This window comes from Quercus robur, chromosome 2, assembly GCF_932294415.1.
Source record: "Quercus robur chromosome 2, dhQueRobu3.1, whole genome shotgun sequence".
Classification (NCBI taxonomy): Eukaryota; Viridiplantae; Streptophyta; class Magnoliopsida; order Fagales; family Fagaceae; genus Quercus; species Quercus robur.
Window position 1 is genome coordinate 97545211 of NC_065535.1, and position 21792 is coordinate 97567002.

At 33.4% G+C, this 21792-nt stretch overlaps 2 protein-coding genes across 3 annotated transcripts; both read right to left on the minus strand.

Moving 5' to 3' along the window:
• Window positions 1-6317: 6317 nt before the first annotated feature.
• Window positions 6318-17886, minus strand: LOC126716119 (uncharacterized). Of its 2 annotated transcripts, XM_050417127.1 has the most exons (11): window positions 17486-17883; window positions 16355-16426; window positions 16154-16278; window positions 15891-16051; window positions 13677-13746; window positions 12795-12849; window positions 11749-11832; window positions 9701-9739; window positions 8431-8477; window positions 6859-6980; window positions 6318-6675 (listed from the first exon to the last, which is right to left on the minus strand). In XM_050417127.1, the coding sequence occupies exons 1-11, from the start codon at window positions 17600-17602 to the stop codon at window positions 6668-6670; spliced, it is 900 nt and encodes a 299-aa protein (XP_050273084.1). In that variant the 5' UTR covers window positions 17603-17883; the 3' UTR covers window positions 6318-6667. The 2 variants fall into 2 exon arrangements, 1 of the variants encoding a protein (XP_050273084.1); XR_007652009.1 differs by lacking the exon at window positions 8431-8477 and having other exon boundaries at window positions 17486-17886.
• Window positions 17887-19733: 1847 nt separating this feature from the next.
• Window positions 19734-21440, minus strand: LOC126716120 (sm-like protein LSM8). The gene is made up of 5 exons (XM_050417128.1): window positions 21280-21440; window positions 20658-20698; window positions 20499-20573; window positions 20184-20236; window positions 19734-20041 (listed from the first exon to the last, which is right to left on the minus strand). Exons 1-5 carry the CDS (start codon window positions 21320-21322, stop codon window positions 19951-19953), a joined length of 303 nt encoding a protein of 100 aa, XP_050273085.1. The 5' UTR covers window positions 21323-21440; the 3' UTR covers window positions 19734-19950.
• Window positions 21441-21792: the final 352 nt, after the last annotated feature.

The window sequence follows — 21792 nt, forward strand, 5'->3', positions numbered from 1 at the left end:
AAAGTATGAAAACAATCTTTGGGGCATGTTTGGTAGACTGTAATAGGCGCTTTAATGTAATAGTTATTCCTATAGTTTAATTATTCTTTAGTTTGGTTATGTTTTTATTATAAGGAATAATCATTCCTTATGAATAGCTATTCTTCAAAATGAGGAATAATTATTCCTCTTTAAAATGTTGTATTACCTATTCCTTAGTAAGTGCAATAATTTCAAAACTTAATATATTTCCAAGTAAACAAAATTTCCATATACATCTAATAATTATAAAAATAAAAAATCATAAAAAATAACATATATCTCTCTTAAAATTAAAAATAACAATTTTTAAGGAAATATAATTGTATGAGTAAGAAATTTCCTAAAATAAATGTTAAGTTTCATTCTAATGTTATAACTTACAACCAAACTAATGAATATGTTTAGTTATTACATTACAACACATTTTATTCCTAGTAATAAAGATTAAGATTCTTGTCGTAATCCCCATTCAATGTACCAAACGTACCCTTGGTAAGTTAGGGTGACCACCTTGACTTATATGTGGCTCCGTCGTTGCATGTGTAATTAATCCATATTACTAATATAGGTATCATGACCACACCCAAAAAAAAAAAAAACAAAAAAAAACAAAAAAGAGTAGGTATTGCAGAATTTCTTATAAATACATTATGATAAAAGGACTGTAATTTAATTACGAAAATTCACAAGTACTTAAAATAAAGGAAACAGTAGATAAATATTATATCTAGTATATATTTCAATCCCGGACCTTTTGTCTTCTTTCCTTACACAAAATATACCTATTGAACTAACCAAATAACTTGTCTTTTTCTTTACTTTTCACACATTTGACAAGTTTCACCAGATAAGAATTTGAATCCCAATCAAATCTTTCGACCATAACCAAAATCGATAGACTTTGACATATTTCATTCAAATAAAACAATGGGATCTTTGGACCTATATATAAGTTATGGATTTACCATTGAATTTGATATCATTGTGATATTTGAAGGCTTTCTCAACAATCGTAGCTTATGACCTTTTCTACTTTAAAATCTTCATGAATCACCTCAACAACCTCCATCTTTTCTTCGTTGTATTATTATAATAGTCAACCTCTTTGTGATACAACTTGATTTTCTTCCACCACTTCAATATTTCCTTTGAATTTTGACATTATATTGTCAAACCCCAATTTGTTTTTTTCCTTGGTACTTGAGCTTTGAAATGATTCGAATAATATTTCAAGAAATAATCTTAATTTGGTGATTGGCTTGATGAAAATTTCAATATTATCGCATTCACATATCTATAAACATCAATTGTATAACACAATATATCATAGTAATCATGGGGGAAAAAAAAAAAAACAGATTGTAGAGAAGGTGAAAACAAAATGGATGCAATTTCAAAACCCTGATTGAAAATATTGGGAAGTGTACATTAGAACAACAAGGTTGTTATTTGTTTAAAGAGAATCAGTTCACAATCTTTTTCCTATATCTTTTATATCATATTGAAATTGAGTGAAAATTATTTCATTAAAAAATAGACATATGAGGCTTCAAAATGGATGCAAATTTGCCAAAAATTGGATATAAAATAAGTGAAATATGGTCATTTAAAGTTGACACAATGATACTATCTTTTGAAAGGTGGCTCAACCTTGCTCGAGCGAATTGTGACAATTTTTCATTATTTATTTTTATACCGAGCCCAGACCTTAACCTACTTATAAAATACCCCCATTCTGCATGATTTTCATAGGGAGAGGCAATTGTTTCATTAACATTGAGAGAGCTTTAATTCTTTGAGTCAAAACTATCATAAAACATCTTCCTAGGTGTTTATCTTTGATTTTCTCTTCATGAGCTTATTCTTGAGTTTCTTGTGAGTTTTTACACCTTGAATTCTTTGAAAACACATAGATTATTAGTGAATTCATTGGTAGAATCTTCCAGAGATTTATTTTGGGGTACCTGATCTGCAGGTTGATGCGGACGCGTTTGTTCGTGGAGAAAATTTTGTAGAAGCTGTATTGGGACGCAAACAAGTCGTTTGTTGCGGTTACAAGTCAAGTCAGTGTTGATTGGTGGCTTGAATTGCCACGTTATGGTACTGTACATGTACATGTAGTTTGGTATATTGGTTTGTGTGTGGTATTGTAGTTTGGTATTTTGTGTGACTTAATTTGTTTTGTTAGGTTTGATTTAGAGAGAAATCTATTTGAGGGTTCTCATTGTATTTAGGTGCAACCTTTAATTTTTTATGTAGTGAGATCTATTTGGGGGCATTGGGGTTTTAGGTTATATGAGAATGTCTTTGCACCATCTTTGTATTCTACAAATTTATTATTGCATCATCATTACCTATGAATGTAAGCTATTGTTGAACCATGTAAATCTGCTGTGTTTTATTTTGTGTGTGGTTGTCTATTTTTCTTTAGGTTTTCTTTGTTTCTATTATTATTTTTGGAGATCTTTTTGAATCCCATAATATTAATTTTCACAATAAATATTAATATTTGTGCTTTTGTTTTTACAACAGCCTAATCTATGAAGGTTTTGTAAGTATTAGTCGGTTGTAACTGTTTCTTTTATATATATAGTGGAATATTTATAATTATGTGGGATAGCTAGGTAACACTTGAAGTGGTTTTTCTTTTGAAGAATTCTTCAAAATATTTCCACTTCATCACCAAAATCATTTTGTTCTTTTTATTGTAAGCATACCATCATGAGAGAATGATTTTTTTTTTTCATGCCATGAGAAAGGGATCACTTATGGATTTAACATACAACAAATTAAGAAAATCTAAAAATGAAAATATCAGTTAATTTTCAAAGAATTTTCATTTTGAAATAGAGTAGACAGTGGAAATGAAAGTTGTAAAGTTAAAAGGAAAATTAGTAATGAATCAGGCTTTGACTAAACTATAATTAATTAAGACAACCCTACATGAACATGACATTTTATCTTCAACCTGATTGCACCTCAGCATACAGAAAATTTGAAAAGCAGCAGACGTTTTGATAGCAAGATAAATACATTCTCAAGTTTGGTTTGTGTACATGTGGTATGTTAAACTTGTACGCAAATGGTTTAGAAACTCAGAATAGTCTTCCTTCTGATTTAATTTTTTTGGATAAAGTCTTTACTGCTGATTTGGACATAGACAATTGGTATTTATAAAAGGAAACTATCTTTCTTAACGACTTTGATGCATGCATATAATGCTTACTCTTTTTTCCACTACATATATTATGTTATGGGTTTGGTTAATGTATGCCTTTATGTTAGGACACACATTAACCATTCATTTTTCATTTTTCCTAAAATGGTTTGTTGATGTATGCTCTAAGGGCACACGTTAGTAAATTCCTTGTGTTATTAATTATTAGTAAACCATAATCCTCTTTAGCACGACAACAAAGATAGGGCCTAGAATTTAGAATTGTTATATGGATTTTGCTAATGTGTGCTCTAAGGACACACAATAATTTTCACTTTTTGAAAAAAAATTTTCGAAATTGAAAAAGTATTGACAATTTTTTCAATTTTCAAGAAAATATTTTCAAAAATAGATAACTTAAGAACACATATTAACAGAACTCTTGTCATATTAATTGTATAAGCAAAATATATATATAGGAGGTGGCCGAATAGATAACCCTAGAGCGTATCAAAAAAGTAGTAGAAGAAGAAAGGATAGCCCTAGCTACCTAGCTAGAAAAGTCTCAAAGTCCAAGAAAATACATATGATATATCAAAGCTGAGAACGGTGAAGTTGGTAATGCCATAAATATGTGAAAAAATGATAGCCCTTCACAAGTTTCGTCCCATGGAGATGGAGTTTGAGGCATCGCAATCGCAATTGTACCACATTATGCCGACCCGGCCCCCACGAAGACTGGACCCATGCATGGTCAGAGACTGACTGACTACCTTTATTATATAATAATAATAGATGGGGTTCAAAGTTCAAACGCAAGGCAATATATATATGTTGTATGATTGACTTGTCAGTAATATAAAATTCAGTACTGGTACACTACTACTAGTTGTAATTTTGTGATATGAATAGGCAGAAAAAGCTAATAAGTTGGGCATATTCATGTTGTAGTTAGTTGAAGTTATAGGTTTATAATTAATCTACATGCATGCCGACTCTTAATTGCAAAAAATATCATATCTTTTCTGAATGAATAGAGGCATTGTAAAGTAATTGTGACACCGCAGCGCATAAGGACAAGATCGATGGAAGACAAAGGAAGCAGAAGGCGACCTGACCTGACAGGAGCAATCACAATTCACAAATAGGACAACAAACAATGGTGAAAAGGGTCCACCACCCACCGTTGGATTTCATTTCTATCCATTTATTATTGGGGTTGATCAAAATGATTTAAAGCGGGTCAAATATATTGACCATCTGACTCCCTGACCATCCATTGACTCTCTGACTTCCCATTTATTGTTCTTCCAGTTATAGGACTTGGAACTAACCTCTTGTTGGCTCTGTGTCTCAGCCTCTCTCAACTCCTTCCAGTATTGTCTCTCTCTCTCCCTCTTTGGTTTTGCACCTTTTTCTCTCTATCTCCTAGCAATAGCTACTTTTACTGAACAGCCAAGTATCTCGTGATCCTTTTTGACAACCAGTACTGCAAGAAGTTGACACTCCTAAATGCACTGCTCCCTCCAATATTTTGCTCCTCTGGCCCTTTTCTCATTTATTCTACTACTACAATACAATTTGGTCGGTAAATGCCATATAATATCTAGAGCTCACTAACTTTTTTTGGCTTCATTTAACTCTTACTTTGTGATTCCTCATGTGAGTTATAGGTTGAATAAGTGTGCATCACTGTATTTTGTTGATATATGCTTAAGTCCAACATCAAGCGTTTACGAAGTCGTTGAACTAGGTTATGTATATATATAAATAATTACAAAAAATCTCAATTATAATTTAATTAATTAATCTTTTTTGGAGTATTGTACAATTGTCATCAATATTAATTTTTCTCGAGTTACTGTTAGTGAGGAATGATACTTTTAAGAAGGTTATCAGAATGCCAACTTAGGACAAAAACAGAAAATTTGCGAAAATACAAAATATACTTAAGAAGACCGAGTTTGAAGCTAATCCGTCACACACTAACCTTTCTACATGGCCCTCAATCGATCTCCAAGTAAGGAATAAAGATAGGTCTGATTGAAATTGAGAAAACAATGACATTTGTAGTTATTACAACACACTAACTTGTATATATGTTCAAGACTGACAAAAGAAGAAGATGTAACTAGTAATTATCTGGTTTCCTAATTAATGCATGCTTCATAAACTATGAAGAGAAGATCTCTCATACAATTTGTTAATCGTGCATGGTAATGTGCGAGGTAAGGTAATTACTTGTCCAAAAAAAAGTGGTATGACAATATATATTAATATTATTAATTTCTTATCTCGGTCCATTGGTGCCAGTCGTCTGATTATATACTAGTCCGAGTCTGTGTCTGACAGGACAGCAAGACGACCCACATGCAAGCATTTTTGATACTCTTGAATCAGCGGTGGCATTTATTCAATATTTAATGAGTGTACTAAGATATTGGATATGAGACTCTCTTATATTACATTCATTCATAGAGATTCAACGAAACTGGCAAAGCTCTTTCTCACTCTCTTTAAATATCATGTACATGTGCTCCATGTCTCTGCCTACGTGGCTACGGTAAATTAATATATAAAAACCAAAATATATAGTTTTGCTTCTGATTTTTAGTTTAGCAAATCTGAACCACGTGAACTGGAAGCCCAGCCAGATCGAAGTAATTCTGGACTTGGACTAAGTTGAGAGGCCCAGCTAGAATAGCTGTATGTTTTTTCCAGGCCATATTCTATTCTTTCCATTATCCTAGTAGGTTTATGATGCCTACAAACATAACAGGATTAGATGAAGTTGTCTTCTAGGCTAGACTTCCAAATAGTTTTTGAAGTAGGTGTTGCAAGGCATATAATACTACAGCTTTTTAGAAAATCATTCCAGCTCGATCGGTAATGTAGGCATTCAAACAATAAGTCTAGGGACAACCTTTTTCATAACAACTGATATGATCTGTTGTGATTGGTGTATATTAAAAATAGTCATGTTAAAATGATATTGCTCAAATCATAAAATACCAATTAACAATTGAGAAAAAATGTTGTATCTCATGCACGGTTCGTGCTCAAAATTTTTTTCTAGGATTACAAAAGTTCACACATTAACAGGTAAAGGCTAACATAGAAGATTCGAAGAATCACAAACTTATAAGAATTTAATTTCTATAATTATTTCATTAAATTTTAGGAAAAAGAAAGGAACAATATTGTATGATAAACACCAGTTCAAATAAGCATTTTATTACATATAGTGTACACATTTACAGCCCTTCATTGGCAACTCCCAATAAAATTGGCAGTGCTTTCTTTAGGTCATAGGTTTATCTGCAACCAATATCTTGGTTGACACAGCCAATGAGATTTCCTATACTACTTCATTGAAGTCAGTTGTCATGGCACACAGCTCTTAAACCATAATTAGACCTGAGCTCAATTAGAAAAGTACTTCCTTCTTCCACGCCAAACACGCTCCTAATCTACTAGTAGCATGATCTCTCATCTACCTGCAAAGAAAAAGGTGCATAGCCTTATTATTAAGATGTAGAATAAGCATGGTGCAATATAAAGGATTCAATTTTATTTATTTATTTTTTTTTTTTTAAATCTTCCATAAATATAACTGCCTCATGAAGGCTGTACTTGTTAAAGTAAAGGGGTTAAAAGTAAAAGAGAAATATAAATTCAACCTGATCGGCTACTTTGAGTCTTTGACTCATTTTCGGATAGCTTCCTCCTCAAATCTTTAAGAGCATCTACAACTTCTGAATCAAGATTGTGCTTTAACAATTTACCTTGAAAAGAAGTAGATCTGAAAAGATGAAGATACTGGTGAACCACATTTGGCATCGCTATTCATTATAATCTTATCATAAATATATATTTTTTAGAAGTTCCTCCACACCACCCCCCGGGCACCATGTAGCCAGTGGATTCAATCCCCCTTCCAATCTATTCTTATGAGGAAAGCAAGTATGTCTTGAGCCAGAGCTCATTGGCCCCACGGGAAGGGGGTGGGGAGGCGAGCATAAGAAACCAGGAAAAACTCTGACATAAAACCATGACAAACATTTTATTGTGTCTATTTCGACTCTCAACTTTCAAATCAAAGTCACTTTCTAAGAATAAAATTAACTTGATTTAAAAAATGGAAGAACAAAATTGACACAATTTATAATTGAGTGACCTTGATTTTCAAAGTTGAAGAACAAATTTGATAAAATTTAAAGTAAAAAGGCAGAATTGAAACTGTGACAAATATACAAGGACCAAAATAGTTTGTTGGCCAATTATTAATTAAGGTACAAAACTACAATTAGGATCAGGCTTTTTAACTATGAATCCATGTAAAAGATGTACAGTATATAAAAAGGTTTACATGTATATAAACCTATGATAGTAAAAAATTAAAATACCATGAAAGGACTTGAACCTCTTTATTTTTCTTATTCATTTACTTACAAAGTTAAGCTTCAAACCGATTTGGAGGAATGTCTTTTAATCCACTACATGCTGATTTATAAAACTATCTATGTGTATTATTTAAACAAGTCAACTGACTTGTTAAGAAAGTCTTGTGACCAAGACTACACATGGATGCTCTTTTCAATCACCATACAGAAGGTTGAGGAAGATAGCTCCAAACTGGTTTGGAGTTGAACTTTTTCCTTCATTTATAGTGGTCAACTTGCATTAGTTTAATTCTTACTAGGCCTGGCATGAAGACTCCCTCTGAAGCCAAAACCATCACCACATCACTACAGTTCCAATTCTTTGAACTTCAACAGCACACAACTCCTCCAATCACATATATGATCCACTAGAGTAAAAAATGATAGCCTAATAAAGTAGAACTTTTTAAACTTCACTGTGCTATCACCTTATTCAAGAGGCTGTCCTACACTACAGCTTTCAGTCCTTGGTGCCGAGTAGAAAAGTCATGATACTTCATCAAACAACTCCTATTGAGTAATCTGCTCTAAAATATGTGCCCTCATCACGGTATTAATAATATGCATCAGAGAAAGAAGTCACTGCATTTTATTCAAACAACGCATAATAACTTCAGATCTCCTCCAACAATCTATGAGGACAGATCTTTATGGAGACTTGAGTTAAATGTCAGCCATGTGGTCCACGTTTTTCAGTTAGTTGGGAGTATAAAAAATCAAAATGTGAAGACAAAAATGGCATACATTTAATTCCTAATTTTTTAATGCACAGCAGATATGTTTGTAAACATTCATCATAAACAGACACACCTTTGTTCTTGAAGCATCATCTCAACCTCCCTCTGTGATGCTTTAATCTATACCCAAACCACATAAACAGAATTAAAATACATGACAAACATACCTATCAAAACAAAATATACATGACATACATGAAGTACACTGTCCCGGTAAATCCTCATCATCAAAGAACAAGTCAGAAGCTTACTAGTGGGGTTGAATTCTGATGTAGTTTGATACATCTCTTTTATAATGTGTAATAATACAATATGAAGTTGAACAATAGGTCAATCACCAACATGCAAGACCATAGGAACAATATAAGCAGTGTATTTTAGTAGGAATTCTATGCGGTAGTCTATAAGAATGCTAAAATAAAAAACTTTGTTGTGCCTTGTTTAATCATCCATAAGTAAAAGACTTAAAAGACACTATTGAGTTTAAATGAATTAAATGTATGAATAAAAGGGAAGTGACTGAGAGTATAACCCTAGATAGGATAGAATATAGAATAAGATCCATGTAACCGACCCCAATTAGTTAAAAAATGATTCATGGAGCAAATCTCGATTTTGTTGGGATTAATGCTTAATTGAGTATAGTTGAGTAACATGAAACATAAAGTTGGGACAGCCATGTAGATGTTAATCAGCAGGGAAAACAGAACATGATTATGGCTCCAGGTTATATGAAGAAGTTAAATTTTATTGTATCAATGTTGCTTATTTATATTTGTGTCTTCACATTGCAATTAATATTCTGTCATTTTAACAAACGAAAAGGTTAAAAATAATAATTAAAAATAAAAAATTCTCTCTCTAGATATCAAAGATTTGCTTTTGTTGAAAATGGGATGAACCTCTAATCTATGTAGAACATCATCATTGTGATATAAAGCAATTATAATTAAATGGTAGCCATCACCAGAAAGACAGGTTTTGATGTCCATACACAATGGGGCCTCATTTGTCAACCTGACCCCATGTTGCACAATGGTTTTGTTAAATCAAACTCTATACAGAGAATTTGAGTCATTCCAGGTGCACCTACATGATTGTAACTACATAATTCATTGGGCCTCATTTGTCAACCTGACCCCATCTTGCACAATGGTTTTGTAAAATCAAATTCTATACATAGAATTTTTTTTTAATAAGAGATTCAATTTTATTACGTGCACCTACATGATTGTAACTACATAATTCATTGGTGAGAAGGGCAGGAATATGGACAATAACAATGATAATAAAATAATAGACAGCATTACCAAACTTCCTCATGTCAGAAATTAATGCCTCACCTCAGAAACCAATGCCTTGCAACTCCAAACAAAGGCACCCTGGAAAATGTTATAACATTATATGTCCAGTGGCCATTAATAAAAAGCATGATGCAACCATCATTGAAGTCCATTACTAGCATAAATTATTTGTACAAGATAACTACCACTTGTTTTCCAAACATTCAAGGCAAAAGAGGGAGTACTGACACTATATGAAATGACACGCTGGACCATCCCACAATACAGCATGGAAGCTTAAGGTAAAAGGAACATAATATAGAAAATGTAAACTGGCCAGATTTAGAACTAAATGCAACATTACAGCAGCATTTTAAATATCAAACTAGGAGCAGAAACTCTAATATAGTAAAAGCACCAAAAACTGATTACAAGAGAAATCTTATTGCAAATAAGACAAAAGTTATGAGTGATACTGATACCCCAAAGATTTGATTGGATTGTTTGAGTATGTGTTCTGTGGGTGTGTGCTGAGTCCCATATTGGATGTTTACTAGGTGGATCTTGGGTTTATAGTGATTACGAGGAGCCCCAAATGTAACTTGACTAGCAATTTTGGAGTGAAAGTGCAGATTTGGCTAGCACTTTCCTCGGTAGTTACATTATGACTTTATTTTGAAAGAATTTTCCCGAGATAGACCAAGAATAAAATGTAGCCCGAAAGTATGCAACAATTAAAAGCTTAAAAGATGGGATGGAGGAAGCTGGAATACGTTTTAAAAAAATAGCTACTAAAAAAGCCACTGGAAAAATATAAATAAGTGGATAAACAAATTGGAGAAAACATTCTATTTAAATTTGTAGTCTTGGTAAACTTTAAGCTGAAGAGAATCAGATAATTGATAAAACAGGAAAACAAGGTTTTGTGATACAAAGGGGCAATTCAGCAATCCAAAATGACTTATCAAAATTGTGGCACTAACTGGAATTCAAATGGGATAACTTTTTTGATAAGTAATTCAAATGGGTTAACTAGCCGGCAAAGACTGAAACGGGGGCTTTCTTTTTTCACTAGATAAAAAGGGACTTGAAGAAAGAGAATTGACAGATGACACGGGGCTTTGGGGTTGGGGCATCAGGGATGATTAAAAGGAGAGAATGTGTTTCATTTGTGGTTCTGCTGGAAAAAATAAAATCTAAAACAAGCAAAAAGAAGAGGGAGCAGAATAAATTATAAATTAAAAATTGGTAATAGCATATCTTAATCCAACAATAAAATTTTATTAGTTACTCATGCACCTAATGAGTTTTGAACCCACACAACAAACTCTCATTTTAGGCATGCAAAGACCACACTTAATACCAGAAACTACGTATCCAAAAGATTGAAGGAATCAATAACTTATTGGGCTTAGGACTAGAGATCATACAATATGACCAGCGATGCCACACTAAAATTGAAAATTTTCTTAATTGCTGCAGCAGTTGGCTAGACGGAAGATATTCAATACATTTTAAAATGGTTGTAAATAATTTTCTCAGAAGATGGTGCAGGCACCAAAAACACCCTATTAATGAGGATTGATTTTGTTGAACCTAATTGATTGCGATTGATGCTGATAGATGCTATTAGAGCAATTAGATTACTATTTGAATTTTAATTTCATATATGATGTAATCCCATTATGAGTTTGTTTACTTTCCATGTTTGATGTTATTTGGGGACACTATTTAAAGGGGCTCAACATCAGTCTTCTGGATAGTTGACGATGGATTTATAAAATTTTGGTTGGAAGTTTTCTTCTACTGCTTGGTGTTAATTCAAAGCAAACCCGTGTGCGATTCCTGGGTTCCTATCCCATGCTTGGTGCTGATCCATCCAAGCCTAGGTTCTAATTCCTACTTTCTATTTTTCTGTTCTTATCGCTTGATGTTGATTCCAAGCAAACTCGATGTGCTGATTCCTAAGTCCTATCACTTAGTTTTATTATTCTTTTGTAACTCAAACACAAATTAGAGTAATTAGAGTTTATTGTCCTGCATCACAAGATTAACAAAGAACTATCCTATTTTGACAAAAAAAAAATCTCTATGGAAAGAATGCATACTGCTCCATGTGCTGCATGCTGCTGTTTATTATCAGAAGTGACAACCCAAACTTTGGGGCATCCATCCTCCTTCAAAGCTGCAACCTGTAACAATATTGGCCAAAAAAAAAAAAAAAGAGAGAACAAAATTACACATGAAACTGGGAAATAAATACAAACACAAAATCCATAAGGATAACTTTTTATATATATTATTGGTAAGTTATATGCACCTAGTGAGTCTTGAACCCATGATCTTACCCTTCACCTTGCTCTTACAATGTTGGAGGAATCATTTGAGCTAAAGCTCATTGGCCCATCAGAGAACAAATTTTCACAACAGACTCACATAGAAAATGTTTGAACGAGGGTAACCGTGTCAGGTGTAAAAATGAAGTCATGTATTACAACTGAGATTCTAATTTTCTTTATAAGTATTAAAAGAATAGATAAACAACATGATTATGCAATATTCTCTCAAGAATTACAAGGGAAAACTCAGGAGAAAAATGAAATCTAAAAAGAAATCACAATGTATACTGCCCAAAATGCACAGATTACAACTGCAATTCCTGATAATAAAAATTTCTCTTTTTTTTACCTACTGTATTGCATGCATGATTTAGTTCCATGAAATGTGACTCCTAGGTATAGAAGAGAGGTGAGGCCCCTATTGACAGAACCTCCATTGTTCTCAAATTTTCACTTTTTAGGGCCTGCTCAGCCAGCAGGTTACAGCAATACAGATCCACACACTAAGATTTTTCAAAGCCAGCTAAGGAAATTGTAGCCCCATATAAGTGGGGAAGATTTTCTTCACGTTACAGTGACTTTAAATTATTATAGGTTGGTTATGATTTGAGAAGTGGACAAAAATTTAGTCAAAGTAAAGCAGGACTACAATAGTAGCATAACTTATATTCATAACATGGACGAATGGAAGAGACAACCAACTAACAAAAAATAATTCAACATGGCAGTCAATCCACATGTAAAACAATAATTTCTATCTTTAGACAAACCAGAGCGCAGATCTGGAATTCTACCAGCTCAAAATTATCCCTTACCTCTTTTTCAATCCATGCATCAGCACATGATTCACCAGAGTATACTATATCGACACTGCCACATTATGAATTTTCAAAATTAAATGAATCTTATCAACAATATGGAAATATCATGCCCCAGATAAAATAGAGGATTAAGATTCAAAAAATCCTGACTTTTAATATAACCTTTATGATGACAAAGTCATAACCACGCCCAAAAAAGGGGAAAAAAAAAAAAAAGCAGTGTCATAGCATCTAGAGGACAGATAACCGTTCAATATAAAGTTGATTTGCAGGTCCTTTGCTTATTTGTCATATCAAAGGAAGCTACTTGCACAGATACTGGGCATATACAAAGCAAGAATAATTAAGCCAGTACATCTTGCCAGACCAGTAAACAGAAACAATTCAAAGTCAAGATGGGACTAACATGTGATCTATTTGTAATACAGGTATATCATATATTAATACAATAACCTCTGGACATAAGTGAAAAAAAATCCATGGACACAAATTCAATTAGTTTTACTGGAACAATATGAAAGTCATATAGATGCACAAAATTAGGACACACTTTGCATAGACATGTTTGTTCATTTTTTCATATATTATTACATAAATATCAAAATGTGATTACTTAAGTAAAGCTATTACCAATCAAAATGTCTTTATTCTATAAATAAGCTTGTTCATGAAGACTAGGAATCATCTTACATAGGAATACAAAAAATGTAAGAAGGGACATGGATTAATATATGTACTATATAGACACACATATAACCATAACCAAACAGATTTTCTTTTTACTTTAATTCCAACAAACAAACAAACTTAAGATTGTATGGGAATATCATGCAATTTAAGAAGTTCATAACTGTAGCCAAGGGTTATAAATAGTACCCAACAAAATTTTCCTTGTGTGTAGGGAGTCCCGACATCATGGCATCAAATACAACTACCACTTTCACCTCTGCAAATGTTTCAAACAACATAGTGAGGTAGAAGTTGCAAATACAAACAGAAAATTATAAATAAATAATAAAAAAAGGTCGTACCCACTACCCAGTGCACAAAACTCTCACTTTTGTAGGCCTAGGAGATGTCATGTTAGGCAGCCTTATACGCAATTTTTAATTTATTAGTTGTCAGTGTAGTTTACACAGTACGTATGAAATTTTAGGTAAACATTATGCCATTCATTAGGTAACTATTAGATTATGTGACTCACTGAACATTTACATTGTTTATTAAAAAAAGAAAAAAAAATTTGTTAAAGTTACACATGCACCCAGTGGGTCTTGAACTCATGACCTCACCCTTCTCCTTACTTTTACAAGGAGAGGAGGTGTCATTTGAGCAAGAACTCATTTACATAGCTTTGCTCTCATTAAGTATAACTCAACAGTAAACCTTGTACCAAGCCCCATATATCAGCATTCCTTTTTTCAAGAGACTATTTAGAGATAGTCTGATTCAACCATATACAGCTCCCCTTCCCCACCAGGGTTTACGAAGAAAATTTCAAGAACTACTGTAAGAACTAGATAAAATGACATAGTCTATCAAATAGTAAATTATATATCCAGCTAATTAATTCAACTAAGCTTCAATTCCAACTGATTAGGGAGCCTTTTAGTATCCTAACCAGCAACATGTCCAATCCAAATCTGCCATGATTCTGGAATTAAATTCAAATTTTCAACTCCAGTTATAACTGAGGTTTATGAGGCATATTTCCAGGAATCCCAGGAACAAGACAACTTGAGCAGAGTTTTGGTACATCTTGGAGCAGAAATCTCTTGGGTTAATGGAACTTATAATTAACAGAAAAGGAAAAGGGAGGGAAAAAAAAAAGAAGCACAAATATCTTAAGCTTATAGAGGCCAGCACAAATGAATAACAGCAGGAGAGTGACAGTGATACCAAACCAATCATTTTCTGTAATCTTTTTTCAGTATTGTAAAATTAAATTTCTACATTCAGCTTCATACTCAAACCTTATCTCCATTATGTAGGTCATTTACACAAAATCTACTCCAAAGTTACAAGTGCAGAGTGTGTTTTGAACTTAATACTCGAACCTTATCTCAACCATTATTTGGGTCATTTACACAAAATCTTCTACATTAAGAGGCTTTGACACACAGAGTATGGTCTTCTACAATTGATTCTCATTCCTTCAAGTGCCTTTGACACATGCAGAAAAACCTAATGGGGTTATTTGTGAATTGTGATTATGATGCAGGGAAATATGATGAGCTGTGATATGATTTAGAACTAGCTGGAAAGTGAGTTTCTTAGAACAATTGATAGGTGGTTAAGCACCTCTGCAAAGAGGACACAGTTCTCAAGAAAAGCTCTCAAGGCTTATTTTCAATCATATATCAAAACTAAAACAAGCCTATGCTGTGGCAGCAGCTCAGTAGTAAATAGCCTTGTGAAGAATTAAATGACAAGTATTTGGAAATTTTAAGGATGTCTTGTAGTTAGTTACAGCTGTAACAGTTTATATGTTGTTACAAATAGTTAGGCAGTTGCAACTTGTAACAGAATCAAATAGGAGTTTGTTAGACTTATGCCACATGGCAGCATACAAATTTAGTTAGTTAACGCTTAGGGCAGTTAGTACTTGAGTCCCTAGCTATAAATAGCCCATTGATATACTTGCAACTCAGTTTTAGATGAGAATACAGATTTTAGCCTAAGTGCTAGTTTCAAGAGGGAGCTTTTGAAGAGTTGATTTCCCATTCTTGTGCTTCTAAGCAACTTAGCCCTTAGTTTCATTTCAATTTCCGCTTGATTTAGATTTGTTTGCATCAAATTTTCAAATGCTATCTAATTATCTTCATCGGTTCATCTTCCAGATGCTTATTTGCATTAAGAAGCTTACACCATCCATCTTAGAAAAAAAAAACTATCCAAAAAAGTAAATATTTCTTTTCTTTTCTTTTTTTTGGGGGGTGGGGGGGGGGGGGGGGGGGGGGGGAAGGTTCAATAGTATATGAAATGTTCCTCTTTTGCTGGATGTAACATGCATAAGAGTTCAAAAAAGATCGTAGTATACTTTATAAGGAAGTCTCCTCATAAAACTAATAGAAGAACCGGGGTACAAACCTCTTAGCATACTGTATGTTATAAGTTCATCCACTAGCTTTTGTCGAGCAATATCAAGTCTCCCATTCATAAAGTGTTTCTTCAACTTCATCCAGTAGCCACATACATTATAACCATCAACAAGCAACACAGGGACTGCGGTCTCTATCCCCTGGTTTGTACTGCAAAATAAATTTAGGTTAAAAGGAAAATACTTCTCCATGAAGTTTAAAATGGTTAAAACAACAAATCAAAATAGGAAAGAAACCTGGAGAGATTATTACTAGTAAAGGGTCATGGTAGGATCACGATAGAGTTCTGTATCTTCTGGAAGGTCCTCCCTTTGCACCTTCTTTTTGCGGTAACTGGTAGCAGGCTTCGGTGTGCTTGACTTTCTCTTTTGGAATTCCTACATGAACTTTACCAGGTGAGATAGAAGATACATATATGAATACCGGATTTAAAGATCTCAGTAGGTAACCTACCTTCCATAACTTTAAAAACTGCAGATTCTGCTTGACATTTGATGTAATTCTCAGAGGAGTTGGCTCTGAACCCTGACAGCATAAAGCCTCTTATATGCTGCCTAATGTGGAGAAAAAAACATTTACCAAAGAAAGATGGAATGCTCCCTGATTTTCATACAAAATTGGATTAACCCTCTTAGATCAAAATTGGGCATTGCGTTTTGACCAACATCTTCCAAACTGTTCTCAAGGTCCTTAGAGAGGTTGAAACAATATGTGGATTATTTAGCTTTCTCAAGATTCCTTTAAAAAAGTTTATGAACATATAAAACAGTTAATCTTTCTCTTCATTCCTTAACAACAATTTGATTTTTTTTTCTATTAGTATTCCTTGGGATATGTGTGCCTGTAATGCATCTTTTTGGCTCCGGAAGCGTAACTCTTTTCTTAAAGTATGAACACTGAATGAAGCATACAGATAGTAATGAATATGATTGCAGTAGGATTGATAACGCTCACTTTAAAACACAAAATGACTCCTTAAAAAGTGTCAATCAATTACGATAGTCACACATAAGTTGTGAATTTTCATTACGGATGAATTGATGCAAAATCATCACTGACATTATTTGTTTTTTTTTTTCAAAAGGTAAAGGCATCACTTTACATATATAGTTTGAAAGCATTAAGCAAGCCCTGTATAAACTATAAACTAAAAGGGGGCAATGAACAAAACAAAAACATACAAGACAAGCCTCTATATTTCTATATCTTGACGAGTCTTGGGGTCTGGTAGATTGATTACATTGTTCCTCCTGCCTAAGAACATTCTAATAAGGTAAAGAATCGGTTTTGGAAAACAATTAATATGTCAAGTTGGGCATATAATGAAAACAGAAGTTATTCAAGGCACAATGAAATTGAGTAACTTCATCAAATTTACAAAAGAAAAGGGCATTTCATCCAAGTGCATTCGTTTGAAATGACAAAACCCACTTCATATTTTTCTTTAATCTGCTGAAAGAATTGAAAAGGAAACAGTCTTTCATTAATTCAAAGAGTAACGACAGGAAGTGAAAGATTAAGATAATGGGTGTGAGAGTAAATGGGAAAAAACATGATCTAAAATGAATAAAAGTGAAACCTTACCTTAGGCTGTTGCTGCTTCTTGCTGCAGGCCATTTGAATAACCTTGTAAGAAGAAGCCTTGGTAAAGCAGGAAAGACCATCCCCACTATAGGATGATGGAAATGATACTGGTTTCATAGGATGAGCCCACCAACTGTTCTTGCTTCTTTGTTGATTGCTTGCTTCTAATTCTATAATTGTTCACTTCTTCTACTTAAAAGTTCAATTTTGCACCCATGTTAGTATAACAGGATGTTCCATCTTTTTTCTTTTCTGGTTTTTGCTCCAACAGCTACTGTACTTGATCTTCCTCAACCTCGTTCGTAGTAGTACTCGAGTAGGTGCGTGCAAGTTAACAATGCGCGCTTTGTGGACAGTAAAGAGAGATGACACGTATGGACAGCAGCCTCAGCCTCAAGTCTCAAACCTTTTTTTTTTTTTTTTTTTTGGGTTGTGGACCATTATACCATATACTGACCCTTGTCATCATTTTTACATTGTTATTTATTTCTGATTTAAAAAAAGAAAATTCATTTCTTAGTCATGTCTAATTAATTGTTGATCCCATTATTTAAATACCGTCTCTCTTCATTTTTCATCTATTATCTTTTTCTTCTTTTCTTCCTTTTTTTTTTTTGTTTTTTTTTGTTTTTTTGGTTTCAAATCCTAGCTTTATAATTGATTATTATTTTTAATTATTCTTAAAATCCTTTTTAAAAATTAATTGAACTTGCAACCAAAATTATGTCGTCGATCAATCACTTACACGTACACAATGGTCGTATGGCTTGGCCGACCATAAAAATTGGTGATTTTACGATATTCCTCTTGGATTTTCCTGTGTGTTAAACTAGTTTTTTTAAAAAAAAAAAAAAAAAAAAAAATTTAAATAACTAATCCTTGGAAATTATATTTGTGTATCAACACAATCCTTGTATCTTACCATATAAGCACTGTTTTGTAATTTACCGCATCATTAATTCGGGAGCTCTAGATTGTCCATGTAAATAGCACAGAAAACTTTTGTAAAGGCTGTAATGCCTGCTGTTATTTCATACGAAGCACTAGTGCCAACAAATATGCAAAGGAACCCATGGTGATGTGTTTTCATTCTTCCTTTAATTACAAAGTGCTTTCTTTTTCTTGCTCCTTTATCTGCATTATATGGTTCACTTGTGAGGAGGATATCCACTTCACCAACTAGTGAACATTGGACATTTGGAAAAAGTGATATATGAAAAACTAATAGCCTGGAACCATCATCTTATAAACATGATGGGGACGAAGGGTTATGTGTTAAATAAATGTTGCTTTAGTCAATGGTAATTGATGCACTGGCATTTCATGATAAATTTTCCTCTCCCTCATCTATAATCCAAATGAGCCTAGGAGAATCACTGAATCAGTCCTCATCCATTTGAGGAAGTTTATTCGATCTAGTTTGATGAAGGGTGGTGAAAAAGGAAATTTTCTCTGTACAATGAGTTCTGATTTTACAAGTTGCAATACAAGCCACCAAACACCACGATTCCTTTGCCGAAGAGTGACGGATCATTTGCAAACAAGAGAGAGACAGTTTATTTACAGAATACTGAAGTGATTCTACTACAGTTGCGAAAGAAACCACCTAAAAAGATATCCCTGTTATTTTTGCTCGTGTTCACGTGCAATTACAAACATCTCCTGCTATTATCCACAGACAACCTAAATAATATAAACACATCCAAAAGCTAAGATGAATGAAACATGGAATATTGTATGCTCCAAACAATAACGAGCATTTAAAGCTCAGGAGGAAAGCCCTAAGACTTGATGACTTTATGTCATGACCCGAGAAATGTTAATTTTCTGTAACATGTGATTTCATGCACACACAACTAAACTTAAAGAATGCCTGCTTGCCAACATCACAAAAGCAGATGCACATCATATATCATAAAGGGGGTTTTCGCCGTCATAACAATTATAACCAGTATGGTAAATGGTAAGAAGTCCTTACTCCCACCTGCTGTATAAATGAAACTAAGCAGAACTCAGGCAACTCTGAGACATGGAATTTCTTCTTTAAGCATTGCTATGTAACGAAAGTTGCATCTATTCACTTATCCTGTAAAACTTTTAATCACAACAACAATAATATTGATAAATTACTTTAAAAGTATAGCTGTTGGGCATAGTCTTGGGTTCAAAATCAGGGGTTTCATACCAATAAATCTATACTAAGGCATCCATAACATGTGCTTATCATTGGATCATGGTAGACAACTGATTCATGCTTGGATAATAATTCATTTTGATTAGGAGAAATTGATGGAAAGATCTTTAATCAGTTTTACAAATATGTGCAGACAGAATATGTAGCACTTTCAAAATCTAATCTGCATAATATATATAGCACATCGGAATTTTCATCATATACCTAAATGTCCTGACATTTCTTTGTAGGTGATAATCGCTCACATAGTGTTTGCACCTTTCCTAATCAGTTAATGGATAACAGGCTTGAGAGGCTGAGCCCTAAGTTTTGACATATCAAGATGAGAATCAAGCTCTTCATCCAATTCCCCAACTATGCTTCTGCAAGAATCAAGGAATATAGATTATATTATACCATGTGGTGGGAAAACATGTCAAATGCCAAAAAACATTTCTCACTTCCTCCTACCAGAGAGGGAAAAAAAAAAAAAAAAACGATACAAACAAAGTTAAAAGGTATTACATGTTGTCACCCCTGATTATGTACAGACCCAACACAAGTTGTTGAACACCTTCCTGCAGATTAGAAGAGGTGAGAAATGAAGTTATTTTAAGTTGGGGTGAAAGGCCAGTATTTGTTTGTTAAGTTCAACTCAGTGCAGTATCACTTGCAAAAAGAATGTCTCAAGGAAAGAATAAGATGCTGAAATCTGTCTGAGGAAGTTAATTGGTTGGCCAAATGTTGAAAAGGCTTTTGATTATGAATTCAACTTCTCCAATTATTCATGCACCAAAAGAGTAAAAGAAAAGAAACTGCCACTGAAGGCCTTTTTTCAACCTTTGTGGAGTAGACACGCTCGTGAGATTCATCAAGGATAATATTTGTAGCCTGGTCAAAACCTTTTAGGACTCCCTAAAATGGAAAACCAAAATAATAAATACAAGTAAGATGTAGCCATTGCATGCATTTGAGGAGTAATATTATCAGGTAACATACCACTATATTCCGTCCATCATTTGTGATAACTGATATTGTTTCTGCACACATATGAAGGAGTAATTTAAGAATACAGAAAATATAAGCCCAAACCAACTGATCCAAAAGAGCATGAACAGAGAGAGAAGTACCTCAAGTTAAGATCACTTTATTTCTCTATCTTGCAGGCAACGCATACAAAAAGAGTTCACATAAATAAAACCAGTTTGGAAAAGTTTTTCTTTTTTGCCAAGTAAAGATTGTGGTTGTGGGGGGGAGGTAAGCTTAGAAATTGAAGAAAGAGTCTGATTAGGCATACCTACATTTGTGTGTAGCAAATGGGCCTTGACTCTAATCTCCAAATTGATTTGGCAATCGTTTTTGGTTTTCAATACAAAAAAAATATCTACTATGACAACAAAATGTTTAAACAGACTTACAGTGTTCAATGTATCTAGACTCTATAGTGTAGCGTCAAATTTTAGTTTTTGATTGGGGAAAAAAAGAAGAGAAGAACAAATATAGTCAAAGGTTTTGCACTAAAATTTGTAAAAACACCCTAATTCTAATTAAGGTTGTTAATAAGACATGAAAGGAAACGCGGACAGAAACAATTAAAGAGAGGAAGAAAGAAAAAGCTTACGATCAACAAGAGATTCAAGTCCAGTGCCTGTGCCATTTGACATTTTCTTTTCAAAAACTGCTCCCTTCCTCCCTCCCTCCCTTCGCCTTCAGACTCTCAGACTGACTGACGCAGCTAAATATTTCAGAGAGAACCTCAAAACGGCGTCATTCCCAGCTAAAAAGGAATTTCCCCTTCTTTTTGTTTTCCTCCTCTTTTTTTTAAAGAACTAAGTTAGCAGAGCCCAATAAATTTATTGGGTTGTCTTTGACATTAGTTTAAAAAACTAGTTTTTTTTTTTTTTTTTAACAGTTACCTTATTTTTGTTTGCTACTATTTATAGTTTTTTTTTTTTTTTTTTTGAGAAACAAACACACGTATACAAGAGAGAGAAAATGATTCTAACACAAAGAGCAAACCACAGCTCCATTGCACTATTAATAATATCTGTACTATTCATAGTTTTCATTGTACTTTTTGGTACTATTTATGGATCTCGCTATACTATTTCAGTTATTTATTAACTTTATATAC